This window comes from Mesoplodon bidens, assembly GCF_964165515.1.
Source record: "Mesoplodon bidens genome assembly, chromosome: 3".
In the NCBI taxonomy this organism is placed as follows: domain Eukaryota; kingdom Metazoa; phylum Chordata; class Mammalia; order Artiodactyla; family Ziphiidae; genus Mesoplodon; species Mesoplodon bidens.
In genome coordinates, this window is record NC_138178.1 from 141,577,930 (window position 1) to 141,592,767 (window position 14,838).

The 14,838-nt window shown below is 55.2% G+C and overlaps 1 protein-coding gene across 9 annotated transcripts in view; it reads left to right on the forward strand.

Moving 5' to 3' along the window:
- The window catches only part of PLEKHG3 (pleckstrin homology and RhoGEF domain containing G3), a 42,982-nt gene that overhangs the window by 18,457 nt on the left and 9,687 nt on the right, over positions 1-14,838 (forward strand). For 5 of the 9 annotated variants that reach the window (XM_081228119.1, XM_081228115.1, XM_081228118.1 and 2 more), the window contains exons 2-12: positions 8,526-8,909; positions 10,085-10,182; positions 11,385-11,454; positions 11,733-11,779; positions 11,887-12,037; positions 12,129-12,260; positions 12,484-12,666; positions 12,806-12,970; positions 13,231-13,317; positions 13,538-13,571; positions 13,919-14,011. In XM_081228119.1, the coding sequence (XP_081084245.1) occupies positions 8,565-8,909; positions 10,085-10,182; positions 11,385-11,454; positions 11,733-11,779; positions 11,887-12,037; positions 12,129-12,260; positions 12,484-12,666; positions 12,806-12,970; positions 13,231-13,317; positions 13,538-13,571; positions 13,919-14,011 (1,405 nt within the window). In that variant the 5' untranslated portion in view covers positions 8,526-8,564. The remainder of the gene's footprint in view (positions 1-8,525; positions 8,910-10,084; positions 10,183-11,384; positions 11,455-11,732; positions 11,780-11,886; positions 12,038-12,128; positions 12,261-12,483; positions 12,667-12,805; positions 12,971-13,230; positions 13,318-13,537; positions 13,572-13,918; positions 14,012-14,838) is intronic. The other 4 variants (XM_081228121.1, XM_081228123.1, XM_081228117.1 and 1 more) reach the window with 1 other exon arrangement.

Here is a 14,838-nt window from a genome sequence, read left to right on the forward strand (position 1 = left end):
GCCGCTCCACGGCATGTGGGATCTTCCCAGACCCGGGCACGAACCCGTGTCCCCTGCATCAGCAGGCGGACTCTCAACCACTGCGCCACCAGGGAAGCCCTGGATTGTGTTTTTTCTTTAAAACCCAAGGACCAGTGTCAAGGATGGTTTCTACTGATCACTTCTTTGTGCTTTTGCTGCCTCACATCACCTTCAGTTCTGTTCCTCCTCAGGCCTGTTGTGCCCCATGGCTTTGTTCCTCTCCAGCTCCTAGCTGAACATGCCGGTCTCTACCTGTGGAACCCTGAGGAATGTGCCCTGCCTGCTACAGCAAAGGACTGTGACTCATTCATACTTCGTCTTCTGGTTTGACCTTCTGTGGGGCATAGATATCAGACTTTTTCCTTTCCAGCCGAATTGCTTTATGTTTGACCTTATAATATCATGGTCCGAACGTATGTTGGGATCGTAGATGATGGATGATTGGTGGGGTGAGTGTGGAGTGGGGAGGAGAGGGTTAGGTCATGCTGGTTCACCAGGTTTAACCCATATCTTTATTATTATTATTATTATTTTTTGTGGTACGTGGGCCTCTCACTGTTGTGGCCTCTCCCGTTGCGGAGCACAGGCTCCGGACGTGCAGGCTCAGCAGCCATGGCTCACGGGCCCACCCACTCCGTGGCATGCGGGATCTTCCTGGACCGGGGCACGAACCCGTGTCCCCTGCATCGGCAGGCGGACTCTCAACCACTGCACCACCAGGGAAGCCCTATTATTTTTAATTTAATTTTTTTTTAAATTTATATCTTTATTATTGATTTGAGATGTAGGTCAACTTTTCTAGGCACACATCAGAAAAATCTCTCGTCCTGGTGCTGTGGAGTCAACAGTCATTCATCCATCCTCCTCATCGCTACCATTTATGGAGGGTTTACTGTGCGTCAGTTGTACAAATTGCTCTACTTGTAACATCTCAATCTTGGAGACCAGTGAGGTTGGTCGTATTGCTGTGCTCATTTTACAGGTGAGGAACTTGAAGCTTGGTCAGGTCAAGTGACCTGCCCAAGGCCACACACAGCCAGCAAAACGGAGGAGCTGGGGTTCAAACCACGTCTGCCTGACTCCAGTGCCTGTGAATCCGTTTAGTGCATTTAACCTCTGCTCTGGACTCCCACGTACTCACGTACTTGCTCATTCTCTCCTCTTCTGACAGCTCAGATCTAGTGGGCCCCTCTGTTCCCACTTGCTTCCAGCTGAGATTCTCCAATGCCTTTGAACCTGTTGCAATAGTAAATGCTGCAACTCTTGAAAGTGTGGTTCAAGCCGAGAGGACTCCAAACAAGCAGCCCCTACAGTGGGCATAGGGGGGCAACTAGATGGCTAATTTGTAGCATTGGGTCCCTGAATTTTGCTGATAAGGAGGGGTGGTCCTGTGAGCCTTTTTGACCTAGAGATGAGAGAGGTAGGGCCTCTGGGAACACTGGAGGTGTCGATGATTTCTAGCACAGTCTTTAGCTCCTCCATCTTCTGGGGACATTCTGTCTGTGTCGTTTTCCTGCTTAGTTACAAGTTGTGCTGGGAGCAAGCTGACCTACCCTGGCTGTGAGCAGCAGCAATTTCTAATCAACAGTAATTATTCTCATTTGCCTTCAGTACGTGTTTCTGTGAAACCTCCTGGTGGACTGCTTTTCCTGGGGTATCTATAGGGCCATTTTATTGTAGTCCCTTCTCCAAACTGCAAAGTGGTCCCTTGGCCACTTTCCCCTTCTCCCAGTTTTTGTGGCTGGTCACTTAATATGTGGCATGGCAGGGCAGCTGTACCCCTGCTCCAGTCCCTTGTCTGGGGCCTAGGGTATGGGACTGCTGGGGTGAATGAGCAGTCACTGCTCCTGCGTGCCTCTTGGTGGATCGGAAACTTGCTGGCAGTGACTAATGTGGAAACTCATTAGACTAGGAGGAACTAACTGGCTCAGGTCTTGACTTTGACTACTGTTTATCTTTCACCTGACTGTGGGAGTGGTGAAGTGCTCTAGACACAATCCCTCAGGAATTTATTGAGCACCTACTGTGTGCATTGCCTTCTGAGGGTGAAAGAAGGCCCAGCCCACTGGGTTTTATTATCTAGTCTGGAAGGAAAACTTGCACATAAGAACCCCCAGGGACCAGTGCTTTATGTGATACTCAGGCTCATTAGAGTTCAAAGAAGTGCATGTGTATTAGTGTCCCATGGCTGCTATAACAAACTGCAAACTTAGTGGCTTAAAACAGCACACATTTATTATCTTATAGTTCTAGAGGTCAGACGTCAGTCTGGGCCTGCGTGGCTATGATCCTTCCGGAGGTTCCAGGGAAAAATTTGTTCTCTTGTCCTTTCCAGCTTCCTGAGGATGCCTAGATCCTTTGACTTGGGGTCCCTTTTCTCCATCTGCAAAGCCAGCAGCCTAGCATCTACCAACCTCTCACCCTCTGTCCCTCTGCTCTCGCTGTCACAACTTCTGGCTCCTGCTGCCTCCCTGTCATAAGGACCCTTGTGATTACATCAGACCTACCCACGTAATCTAGGACAGTCTTCCCCATCTCAAGATCCTTAACTTGGTCACATCTGCAAAGTCTCATTTGCCATATAAGGTAACGTGCATAGGCTCCTTATATCCAGGGATTAGGATGTGGATATTTTGGGGGAGAAGCATTATTCAGTCTGCAATAGTGTGTGTGTTGGATGGGTTGGTGATGTTTGGAGAAGCCTTTCTGAGGGAGATGATTTGACCAAATTTGTGTAGGGAGAGAATGTGTAGGACACCTTCCAGGTTTGAGAAGCAACATAAGCAGCTGTTGAGCTTGTGGGTGGTGGGCACAGTGAGGTGTGGGTGAGTGGTCCTCCCACTGAAACAAGATGCAGGGGCTTTCTTTTCCTTCTAAGGCTAGGCCGAGGGAGTCTTTTGGACTTCAATCTGTATGTCCAGACTTCCTCCCAGAATTCAGGTGGCAAGGCTCCATTGGCAACCAGAGCCTTTCCTTCCTAGCAGCTGGCTCAGCCACACTTGGTGGCCCCTGCTATTGCTGGGTGGTGGGAAAAGGAATTCACAAGAGAAAATGAACTTGAGCCAGCTGGCCTGGGTTTGGATGGCCCAGAAACCCTGGTCACACTGTTCGCACAGCCTCTGTGGCAGTCACGTTGCTCACACTGAACACACTCAGTCCCTAGGGAGCCTTCCCTTGTCCTCCCTTATGGTGCTTAGGGCCCCTGAGTCTCTGGGGAGGGACAGGAGGGTCCAAAGGAGAGGGGCAAAGGCCAGACCCTCTCAGGGATCCTCCCCATCCTCAGGAAAGCCTCGATGGTGTGGTGAGAGGTGTCCTCAGCTGGTATGACCTCACCCAGCTCTACTCACCATCTGCTGGCCGGGGGAGCCGTAGGAACAGACCCCGGAGAGCCCAGCTTCTGTGGGGACAGCGCTGGGCAGCAGTGTGTCTGGAGTGGTGCTGAGCTGGATGCGTGCATGCGTGCGTGTGTGTGTGTGTGTGTGTAGAACACAGCTGGGCTCAGGATCTCAGGGTGAGACCTCTGTGGAAGTTCACATTGCTCCCGCCTTGTTTGTCTGGAAAAGCTGTAGCTTTTCTCTGTTGCTTCCTTCTGGTACCCTCTCTGAGCAGATCCTGACAGTGCAGTTGAGAGGTTAGGGGGAAAGTCAAAGGCCTGTGGCTGCCCCTGTTTGGAGAGCCTTTGGAATATCTAGCAGGTGTCGGTGGTTGGGAGATGAAAGAAGGTCAGGAAGGAGGGCCGCGCAGCGTGCAGCCCCCCGAGGAGGGAAGGACTTGGCCCGCTTGCCGGTACCCGGTGATTCCCTGGACTTCGGAGCAGCTGCCTTTGGGGGAGACCCCTCTCTCGGTTCCTGCCCGCCTCCAGAGCAGGTGTGGCGCTCCGCCTCTTGGGTGTGGGGCAAAGCGGGGTAGGTGAAAGGATGACGTCAGCCGCCTCCGCACCTGGACCCAGCCTCTCCGAACCAAAATGTTTTCTGGGGCGTCTCCAGAGCGCCGGCCTGCACAGCCTCCTCCCGGTCTCCTGCCTTCTCAGCCCACTAGCCCCCGAGGGAGGGCTGGAAGGGAGTGTTGCTGAGTCCTGGGGACTCCCTAGGACCAGAGACGCAGAGGTTCTCCGGAAGTTTCCAGGTGAGTTCCCCTCTGGGACCGTTCTTTCTGAAGCTGGGGGTGGGCTCAGGGAACAGGGTTCTCCTGCCTTAGTGACAAGAGGCCTGAAGACAGAACATGGGGGCTATGGTGGGGTTTGGATGGTCATTTTTTTCTGTTGGAGGCAGGAGGCTAGGTCAGATCGGGGGCACGGTGCTGAGGCCTCGCGGGGAGGAGGAGGTTGTGGGACTTGGCCCCGGTCAGCTGTGCTGGGAATCCAAGGGGCCTGCTGCAGCCTGCTTGCGTTCCTGCCCGGGGATGTTCAGGGAAGGTCCCCGTTGGTGGAGCCAATAACCTGGAGAGGTGTGGGTGGAGGAAGGGTGTGGATTAAACTTAGAAAAAGTTAAAAAAAAAAAAAAAAAAAAAAAGGAAACTGATTTCCCTTCCTCTCCTGCGCCCCGACCCTTAAAGGTGCATGTTTGAGCAGCTTATTGGGACCATCAGAAAGGTCTTACAAGACCCTATCAAAGAGAGCTTCCCAGGTGTGGGAGATACAGAGTTTTCTAGAAGACTGACTCATTGACTGATGATTGACTGGATTGATTTGTGTTGAAAGATGGAAGAGGTCACTGCGGAGCGATACTTAGGGAACCGGAGACTAGTGTGACAGAACGGGGTGGGCGTGGACATCTGACTTGGGGTTTGGCTGCTGTCTGTTCACTTCCTCGAGGCGCGCACTGCCCCAGCGGACAGTGTCTTCCAAGATGAGTTTGAAGACCTGAGTTCTCATCTTGGCTTTGGGGTGAATCTTGCCATATGGGGTGATGCTCTGTGGAGAGGAAGGAAAGATTGCCTCCGCCCAGGAGCACGTGGGCCGGTGCTTCCGCCGTCTCTGTGGGAGCCTGAACTACACACACAGTAATGGTTGGACTGGGGCTTTTAGGACCAGAGTGCACTCACTTTAGGTGTGATGTCTCTTTTCCCTCTCTATCTAATGGTGTCTGCTAACCGTCCCACTTGGACTCTGCCTTGTCTGCTCTCACTGCCCCATTTGCTGTTCATCCCTCCCTTTCTGGGTCTCTGTGTTCTTTTCCAGCGAGTCCTCCTGCCCAGTAGAGAGAGAGAGAGAGGGAGCGAGCCTCGTGATCCTAGGTCTCCTGGTCACTGTAGGGCTTCTGTTATCATCCCAGCAGTTACAGTCCGATCCCGATGCCCTCGTGCTTCTTCCTCTCTCCATGACCTGCAGTCCTTTGACCTGGAATCTGTATTTTTCTACACTGTTCCAAGGAAAGGGTAAATGGGCAAATGTCACATAGTAGGAGGTCTAGAAATAGCCTTAAGGAATCTTAATTCTCTCTCTCTCTCTTTTTTTTTTTTTTTACCTCCATTGGCCTTTGTGGGATAAGTGAAATGTCATGTTGAAAGTCCTGACCTTTATGTCTTAATATGTCCCCCGTGGCTTATGCTGAGGCAAGGCCATGGCATCCAGGGCTGTGACTAATCCTTTGCTGTGGTTCTAGCTGGTGTGAAATCCATCAGGGAGGCAGCCAGCAGCAGGCAGGGGCAGGAGAGCATGCACACTGAAGCCTGAGTGCCTGAGTCCAAATCCAGGCTCTACCGCATGCTACTTCTGTGGCCTCAGTTTCGGCATCTGTAAAATGGGGATAATAATAGTACTGACCTCATAGAAATGTTATGAGATTAAAAGGTCTTGTTATGTCTACAGCACTTGGAACATTTTTAGCTGTTAGTCATTATGCTTTCTTTTAACCCCAGGAGGATTTGGGCATGGGCACTACTTTGAAAACATGAGCTTGGTTTGCAGGCAGATGTCTGTGTGCAACCAGAGAAAATTTCTCCAAGTAGAAAAGATGTTTTAGTTCCTGGGCTTTTGAAGTGTGCTTATGTTGCACCCTATGGCAACGGGGCCCCTAAAGAGTGACCCTCAGAAGGTACCCTTTAGAGATAAATCTCCCTGAGAGTGTGTGTGTGTGGGGGGGGCGGGGGGCTGTGACTAATCCTTCACTTTAAGGCCGTGACCTGGCCAGCTGTGAAATCCATTAGGGACTTGGGCCTTTTCCGTTTAGCATCCCCATAGGGGCTGACTGATCCCAGGTTTGATCTGGGAAAGGTCTTAGGCCGTAAGTCCCTACCCCATTGTTCTAGTTGGGATTGACAGGCCTGGGGGGCTGACGGGGAGAAGGGGTGGAGGGGCTGGGGTGTGCCTGACAGTGCACGTGCCTTGAAGGACACCAGAGTCCCACAGGGCTGGGGTTAAGGGCTGGGGCGGAGTTTGGGTCTTTGTCTCTCTTTGTGCTGAAATGACATGCCGCCACCGGTGGGTAGAAATGACTAGCTGATTAATCTTAAAGGCTCTTTTGAGGAGGTAGGAAAAAGCACCGGCGCTGCATTTCCCAAGGGGCTCTCCTCTGAGATGCTCAGTTTCACCAAGGTGATCCTGTTAATTAATCCTTTCATTGCACCTGGAGGGAGGGAGAACGCTGGACTGGCCCCAGTGCTGCCACTGTGTCCTCATCTGCAAAATGAGAGGCTCACATAGAGCACCTCGGAGGTGACCCCGTCCCCCAGCTGAGACATGCAGTGAGAAATTGCTGTGCTTGAGAGGGTCCTTGCTGGGCTAGCGTGCATGGCAAACAGGTCTCAACACTCCTGACTGTAGCTCAGTAGTAGTACATTATCCATTTGCCAGATCACCTTTTAAGGCCCCTGCCCTTAGGTCACTTACAGCCTAGGGCAGGGGGTCTCACACAGCGCTACAATAGGGGTACCCCTGGGGTGCTGTAAGAGTACATAGAAGGGGCCCCCAGGTTTGGTTTCTGGGGATGTATGGGGGGTGGCTTCTGAGACCCAAGGGTTGGTATAAGTGACACAGGTTGGGGGGCCGTATGGCATGGGGTGGATGGGGAGGAAGTAATGGCCAGGCAGAGAGAACATTTGCCAAAGCCAGAGCCCAAGGGTGCTGGCACAGGTAGGGACACTGGTTCCAGGTCGGGGCACAGGCACAGAAAACCAGGGGGCAAATTCAAGGCTGCCAGAGTGATGGTACCTTCTAGACCCTTCTCCTCATAGCTCTAGCCTGTGATCTAGTAGCTTCTGATCCTTAGAACTAAGGGTGGAAGTCTTTGGGGCAGTAGAGGTGAGAGGGATGCTCTAGAACATTTTTCCTGTGGAAACAGCAATCAAATGAACATTCTGGAAAGTGGTGTTGGTGAGCTCTGGTGCTCTGGGATGGGGTTGGAATGTCCTTGACCTTCTCAAAGCCCACAGCCACCACCCCACCTCCACAGACTTGCTGCTCCAGGCTGGCCTACCTGTGAGCCACACCATCTGCTTAGGGAATAAAGTCCACCTGAGGCTATGTTTGCCTCACCTGGGAGCAGTTTCCTGCTTGCTGTGCTGCCCTGATCTAGATCTAGCTGTGCTGAAGGGAACTTAGGGAGACTCACCTGTGGCTCAGCCCTGGGGAATTTCCTGTGCCCCTGGAGCCAGGGTGAGTCAGGGACCTGTACAAGGGGCTGGAGCTGGGGGCAGGGGGGGTAATGTGGTTTCAGCCGTTGTATCATCTCTTCTGCCTCCTCCGTCAGTATCCAGAAGGTTTCAGGTTCATGGTGAAGCCCCTGGTGGCCCCAGAGATTCTGCGATCCTGGGGAGCATCTTACCCTCTGGCACGTCGATTGTTAAGAGCCGGATCCTTGACAGGTGGACACTTGGGAAGTGCTTTTTGACAACTGCCATTATTATCACTGTTTTGATGGTTTATGGAGCCGTTGCTCTGTGCTGGGCATCAGGCTCAGAGCTGTACATCCGGCAGGTCACTGCATCTTCGGGGGCACGGCCCCGGGGTAGGTGGCGAGGAGCTGAGGCTCCGGGAAGCTCAGTACTTTGCTGGGGCAGAGGCACTGGGCTTCGGATTCCAGCACAAGGCACCCCGGACCGTTGCTCTGGCAGAGACGCCCTCTCTGCTTTTCTGGGGCCTCAGCTTTCTGAGCCCTTTATTGTTACTGGATGTGGTCCACCTTTCATCCACCGTGGGAAAGACGGAGGTGGAGCTGTTGCAGTCAGGCAGGAATGTCACTTGGGCATCCTTGCAGATGCTCATACAGTCTGAAGGCAGGGGCCTCTTTGAGATTCAGAGCTGTTGCTTTTATAATTGTGGTAAAATACACATAACATAACATTCTCATTTTTAAGTATTCAGAGGTATTAAGTACATTCCCATTGTTGTGCATCCATCGCCTCCAGCCGTCTGTAGAACTTTGATTATCTTGCAAAACTGAAACTCTGTATCCATTAAACAGTAACCCCCCCATTCCCTCCTCCCCCAGCCCCTGGCAGCCACCCTTTTACTTTCTGTGTCTGCAAGGATTCCAGAGGTTTACCCCTTTGTCTGTCCCTCCCAGAACCTCCCCGGAGCGTCCCCACCAGGCAGCAATGCAAGGATGCCCGTCTCTGCCTCGCTCCACCAAGATGGCAGCCAGGAGCGGCCGGTGAGCCTGACCTCCACCACCTCCTCGTCAGGCTCCTCCCGTGACAGCCGCGGGGCCATGGAGGAGCCCAGCGGCTCCGAGGCTTCGGCCGAGAACGGGGCGGGCTCCCCGCGCGGCCGGCGTCTCTCCAACAACAACAACTCCAGCAGCTGGCGGAGCATGAGGGGCTCCCTATCCCCTTTCAACAGCCGGGCGTCGGTGGCGCCCGCGCACAAGCTCAGCTACGTGGGTCGAGTAGTGCGGGAAATCGTGGAAACGGAGCGCACGTACGTGCAGGACCTGCGCAGCATCGTGGAGGTGAGGCTCACCCCTTGCCCCCCGCGGGGCTTTGGAGCTAAGGTTGGGAGGGCACCCCCCTCTCCTCTGGGGCTGGGGCTGGCCTCTGGCTCCGGGTGGCCCAGCCCTTGCGCATAAACCTACTTCCACCCAGGGAAGGAAAGTTGTCCCTGACATATTTGTCTCCAGGAGCTGCTTCCCATGGAGCAGTGGGGAGGCCTCACGGCTCTGGCCCCGGGAAGCCGCTGGCTGCTCACGCTGCCTTATGACTTGGGGTCCGATCAGTAGCTTGGACCAGCAGAACTTCCTGCAGATGCTCGGGGAGTAGGCACCCTTGATAGGGAGCGGGAACAACTGTGCTTAGCGGAGACTGAACCACAGTGAAGAAACTGGCTCTGGACCCAACCCGGCCCGCGCCCAGTTTCCTGCCCTGTTGTTTCCTGTTTACGGGGTCTTGGGCACATGCGTAAACCACCCCCACAGCACCCAGCCTCAGGTTCCTCATCCATAAATTGAAGATGCAGGGCCTTGCAGGGCCATGTGCTTCACACTGGGAGGCACACTGGAGGAGGTGACTGTGTGAGGGAGCTCTCTGCCCTTCGGAGGGAGGTGTATTCATTTCCTAGGCCTGCCTAGCAGACAACCACAAACTGTGGCTTAAGGCACATTCGTTTATCCTGTCCTAGTTTATGAGGCCAGAAGTCAAAAATCAAGATGCTGGCAGGGTTGGTTCCTTCCGGAATCTCTGAGCGGGGGGAGTGCGTTCCAGGGCTCTCCCAGCTCCCAGAGGTTGCTGGCAACCCTTGGTGTTCCTTGGCCTGCAGATGTATCACCCCAATTTTCCATGTCCGTCTTCACATGGCCTTCTCTGTGTCTCTCTGTGTCTTCCTTTTATAAGGACACCAGTCACTGAATTTAGGGCCCACCCTAAATCCAGTGTGGTATCATCTCAAGGTCCTTAATCGTTCCAACTGCAAAGACCCTATTTCCACATAAGGTCACATTCTGAGGTTCCAAGTGGATATTGATTTTGAGGGGGAATTATCCAACCCAGTACAGTAGGTGATGTCTGTGAAATTGTGTCATAGCTGTAACATGTAGTACAGAAATGAGGTGTGGCTGGGGGAGAAGAGGGAAGACAGGAAGGGATAGGATCGTGCCTGGGGGGCTGGGCCCTGACGCCTCACTCCACGCAGGACTACCTCTTGAAGATCATTGACACGCCTGGGCTGCTGAACCCGGAGCAAGTCAGTGCCCTCTTTGGGAACATAGAAAGCATCTACGCACTGAACAGGTATGGAGCGGGCCTGACACGCACCATGTTCTGCCTGTGAGGCCCATCTCAGGGCCTAGGGAGGAGCCCCAGAGGTTCCTGGTCTCGTGGGCTGTGACACGTGGGCCAGGGTCTGATCTCTGAGGGTGGGGAAGAGTGGTCCATCCCTGTACAGTGGTATAGTTAGCTCCCTGCAGGAGAGAGGGTGTGTGGGACCGTGTGCCCTGGGGCTGATGTGCTTCCTGTCAGGCAGGGGAGCTCATTCGAGGCCGTGTTCATGTTGGGTCCAGCCTGGGCCAGCGCCCCTCAGGGAACTGCTGAACCTTGCACGTGATGCTCTCTCCCCTGTCCCTTCGTGTCCCCTTTGTCCCTCTCCTCTTGGTCCCCCAGTGCAGATGTCTTCGTTTCTTTTCCACCTTCCCACTGATTCCGTGGGAAGTCGGGGCTCCCTGGAGGTGATCTGAGCCATTAGGGGAACACACAGCCAGGCAAAGCGTGATGAGGGAGGCCGAGCGAGGCCTGGCGAGGGGCTGCTTCAGGGCAAAGGGGCTCCACGAAGATCACACATGAGCGGCTCCCGGGGCCCCCAGACTCCCCAGAGAGAGGGCACTGGTCCGGAGGAGCAGAGCTTGTGGGGACAGCACTGATAGGACAGGAGGAAGCTTACTCCAGGCGCCTTAAGATGGGCAGAGGGACTTCCTGCTGGTCAAGCTGGGAGGGCAGACGGAGGTGAGACTTAGGCCGGGGTGGGGGGTGGGGGGTGGTTGGGCAGAGAGGAGCACAGGAGGGGAAGGCAGGGGGAGCACTGGGGTTTCCTATAGAGCCCCCATTTAAGAACAAGCAGTGCTGGGAGACTCACCCTGTCTCTCCCCTTTCCTGCATCCTTCTGAACTGGGGGCCTTGGTTTCTTTGCGAGTTCCCCCTCTCCTTCCCCCTTTAATGTCTGCTTTTGTGTGTTTGACCCCTGCCTGCAGAGGAGCTGTGTCCCCTCCCCAGGTGGGTACTGGTGTCCCTTCTCCCTCTGCTGCTTGTGGAACGCATGGCTCTTTTGTCCCCCACCTTTGCAGTGGTGCTGGATACCTTCTGTGTTGGCTGCCCCGGGCAGGACTCGCTGACACCAGGGCTGGCGTGTGTGTGGGCACCAGGACGGTGGGGAGTGGGTGTAGTGGTGACTGCAGGCTGCGAGCGGTCCGGGGTCTGATGACCATTCTCCCCTTACCCAGCCAGCTACTCAGAGACCTGGACAGCTGCAATAGTGACCCGGTGGCTGTGGCCGGCTGCTTTGTGGAAAGGGTAAGAAGGGCGGGGTCCTTGCCTCCATCCTGCCTTGCTGGGGGCCTCTCTCCAGGGGAATGCTGAGTGCCCGGCCTCACATAGGAAGGGCATTTGCATTTGGGGTGGAGCCAGGGGCTGCTGGGTGGATGGCATGTCCGAGACAGATGGGTACAGAGATGGATCTGCAGGTGCTCGGGGAGAGTGTGCTCTGGGGGCCAGGGGCATGTGTTTGATACACCCAGGTTTATAGTCAAACGGGAGTCTCCCTGAAATTACTATTTTTGGTCTTTCTTTAGAGCCAAGAGTTTGATATCTACACCCAGTATTGCAACAACTACCCCAAGTGAGTAATTCGGGTGGAGGGGGGAAGCAGAGCCATTTGGCGAGTCCAGAGCACCCCACCTCCCCACCAGGCCTTCCCCTGGTGATGGCCCCTTCCTCCACTCCCAGCTCAGTGGCCGCCCTGACCGAGTGCATGCAGGACAAGCAGCAGGCCAAGTTCTTTCGGGACCGGCAGGAGCTGCTGCAACACTCACTGCCCTTGGGCTCCTACCTCCTAAAGCCAGTCCAGCGCATCCTCAAGTACCACCTGCTACTCCAGGTAACCCCAGGGTCCTCCCGAGAACACGGGGGCCTGAGGGAGGGGCAGGGCCCTTGAGTCTGGGCTGCCTAAGCCCCTGTCTCCTGCACAGGAAATCGCCAAACATTTTGATGAAGAAGAGGACGGCTTTGAGGTGGTAGAGGATGCCATTGACACCATGACTTGCGTGGCATGGTACATCAACGACATGAAGAGGAGACATGAGCACGCAGTCCGGCTCCAGGTGCTCTGGGGCTGGTAGCTGGAGGGACAGACAGGGGTGGGGTGGGGTTTGGAAGAGGGAATGCGAGCTGAGGGGTGGTGTCGGTGAGGATGGGCTTCTCTGGGGGGAGCCCTCGGTGCAGCATGTCTCTGCAGAACCCAGGCGGTGGCTCCTGGGGCCCTGTGTGGTCCCCAGCAGGGTCTCGAGCACCCTGACCCTGGGGGTCGGGGATTCGCTGCTGCAGGAGATTCAGTCTCTGCTCATCAACTGGAAAGGGCCAGACCTGACCACCTATGGGGAGCTCGTCCTGGAGGGCACATTCCGCGTGCACCGTGTGCGCAACGAGAAGACCTTCTTCCTCTTTGACAAAGCGCTGCTCGTCACCAAGAAGCGGGGAGATCACTTTGTCTACAAGGGTCACATCCCGGTAACGAGGCCACCGCCCTCTCCTCTGCCCCCCTCCCACCTTCCCGACGGCCAGGCTCCACTCCGTGTCGCCTTCACTGGGCCCCGGGTTGGTGTGGATGCAGCTCCACCCTTAAAGATTACTCTCCCTGCCTCCCCAGATGGTCTTGAGGGGCTGGGGCCCCAGGTCAGCTCCCCGCCTCGTGCTTGACTGCCCTCTCCCTCTGCCCCAGTGTTCCTCCCTGATGCTGATTGAGAGCACCAGAGAATCCCTGTGCTTCACCGTCACACACTACAAGCACAGCAAGCAGCAGTACAACATCCAGGTGAGGGGCGGGCTGGGGCGCGGGCTGGGGACAGAACCCGCCCCCGTGTTCGGCGGCGCGAGCCTCAGAGTCTCCCTCTGGAAGGTAGAGGTCGTTGTGGGCACCTCTCAGGCTTGTGCTGAGGAATCAAGGTAACCTCACAGAGCCCCCAGCACAGGCCCTCTTTGGCCTCTGCCCTCCTCGGCAGAAGCCCAGCGCACGCTGGATGGCTCCAGGCTTGTCATGATAACCCCCGCACCCTCTCCCTTGGGTCCTCCTAGGCCAAAACTGTGGAGGAGAAACGGAGCTGGACTCACCACATCAAGAGGCTCATCCTGGAGAACCACCATACCACCATCCCCCAGAAGGTGAGTTCCCAGGGCTCCCGTTGGGGTACAGGGAGAGGGTCCCTCAGAACCAGCTCCAGGGTCCACTGGGGCCTCACCTTCTGGACGTTGGCCCCACTGGACAGTGGGGATCAGTTCAGCAGATGCCACGGTCCTCGGTGCAGCAAGAGTGAGTCTTTGGGCTGAGGGAGAAACGGCATGTAGCAAGGTAGCAACAAGATGGGTTTCCTTTCCCTTCCAGGCCAAAGAAGCCATCTTGGAAATGGATTCCTATTGTAAGTGTACCCTTTCTGCCTACTTTGTCCCTAATGGTGCACATCTCTAGGTCAGACCTGGGGAAGCTTTGCCTGATACTTACATTCCAGAGAGCAGGGAGGATGGGGAGGCTCCTTCTGTCAAGACTGAGGGTCTACTGCAAGACTAGGGCTCAGTGCTGCTGGTGGCTGGGACTCTGTGCCTCATGCTCCTGGATGGAAGAGGACGGAAGATGGAAGAGGAGGCAGCTCTGGGGTCTTGTGGCCCCTGGAGCTGGGCTGGGCAGCAGAGTTGTGGTCAGGAAAGGGCAGAGTCCACGCCAAGGCTGATGGTATCCCAAAGGCCTGGTTGTCTCTCTTGGGTGCAGATCCCAATCGGTACCGCCACAGCCCAGAGCGCGTGAAGAAGGCCTCCCAGGATGAGGTGTCCACCCACGTGCACCAGGGGCGCCGGCAGTCTGGTAAGGCAGGGGCTGTGTGGGCAGAGGCTTCTTTTCAGGACCCTTGACCAGGCAGGGAACCTTCTGCAGCAGCATTTGGGGCTGGCTCTCACCCTCCGGAAGTCCTGGGAAAGGGCAGGAGGGAGGGTAAATGGGGTGTGTCTGTAGCATCCTGCCTTCCACCAGGCCCCTCTGGGCCCTTCCTGCCCACCCAGGGCCGGACAGCCCTCCTTTTCCGAGGCCCCCCTTCTTAGCTCCTCTGCGATCCAAACCTCCCTCCTTTGCCCCTTAGAATACTGGGAGTCAGCCAGAGTAACGCTCAGACGTCATGGATGGTCCCCAGCCCAGTTCTGGAACAGAGCAGAGGCAGGACGTGGGGAAAATGAGTTAGATTTCAAGTGGCAGCAAATCCAGACGGGAAATATTTACTTTGGGTCTCAGGGAAAAGTTCTGCTTTCCTGGGTTTTCTTTCATGACTGGGCTTGCTGCTGTGTACTTGGAGGTCTTGGAGTGAAGCGTCTCTTGAAAAGAGAAAACCTTGCTTTTATTCTCGGCTCTTGTAGTGGTGAATGTGTGTGTTTTCTGCCTCGGTTTTTACCCTCGCCTTCAGTCGAGGCCCAGGGATGGATTTGGCGTCGGCCAGGCACTTGTCAAACTTACACATGAGGTGGGCGTTGGGGTGAGAACCATCTCAGAGACTCCTAGAGAGAAAGATTCAGGAGTGATGGGAGATGTGTCCTGACTGGGATCCCCACAGTGAGTTGGGTTTGATTGGCATGACTCATGGGTCCTCTGAACAGCTGTGTGGATTGATGTATGGGCTCTGGTCTTCTGGAGGGCGGAGCCGA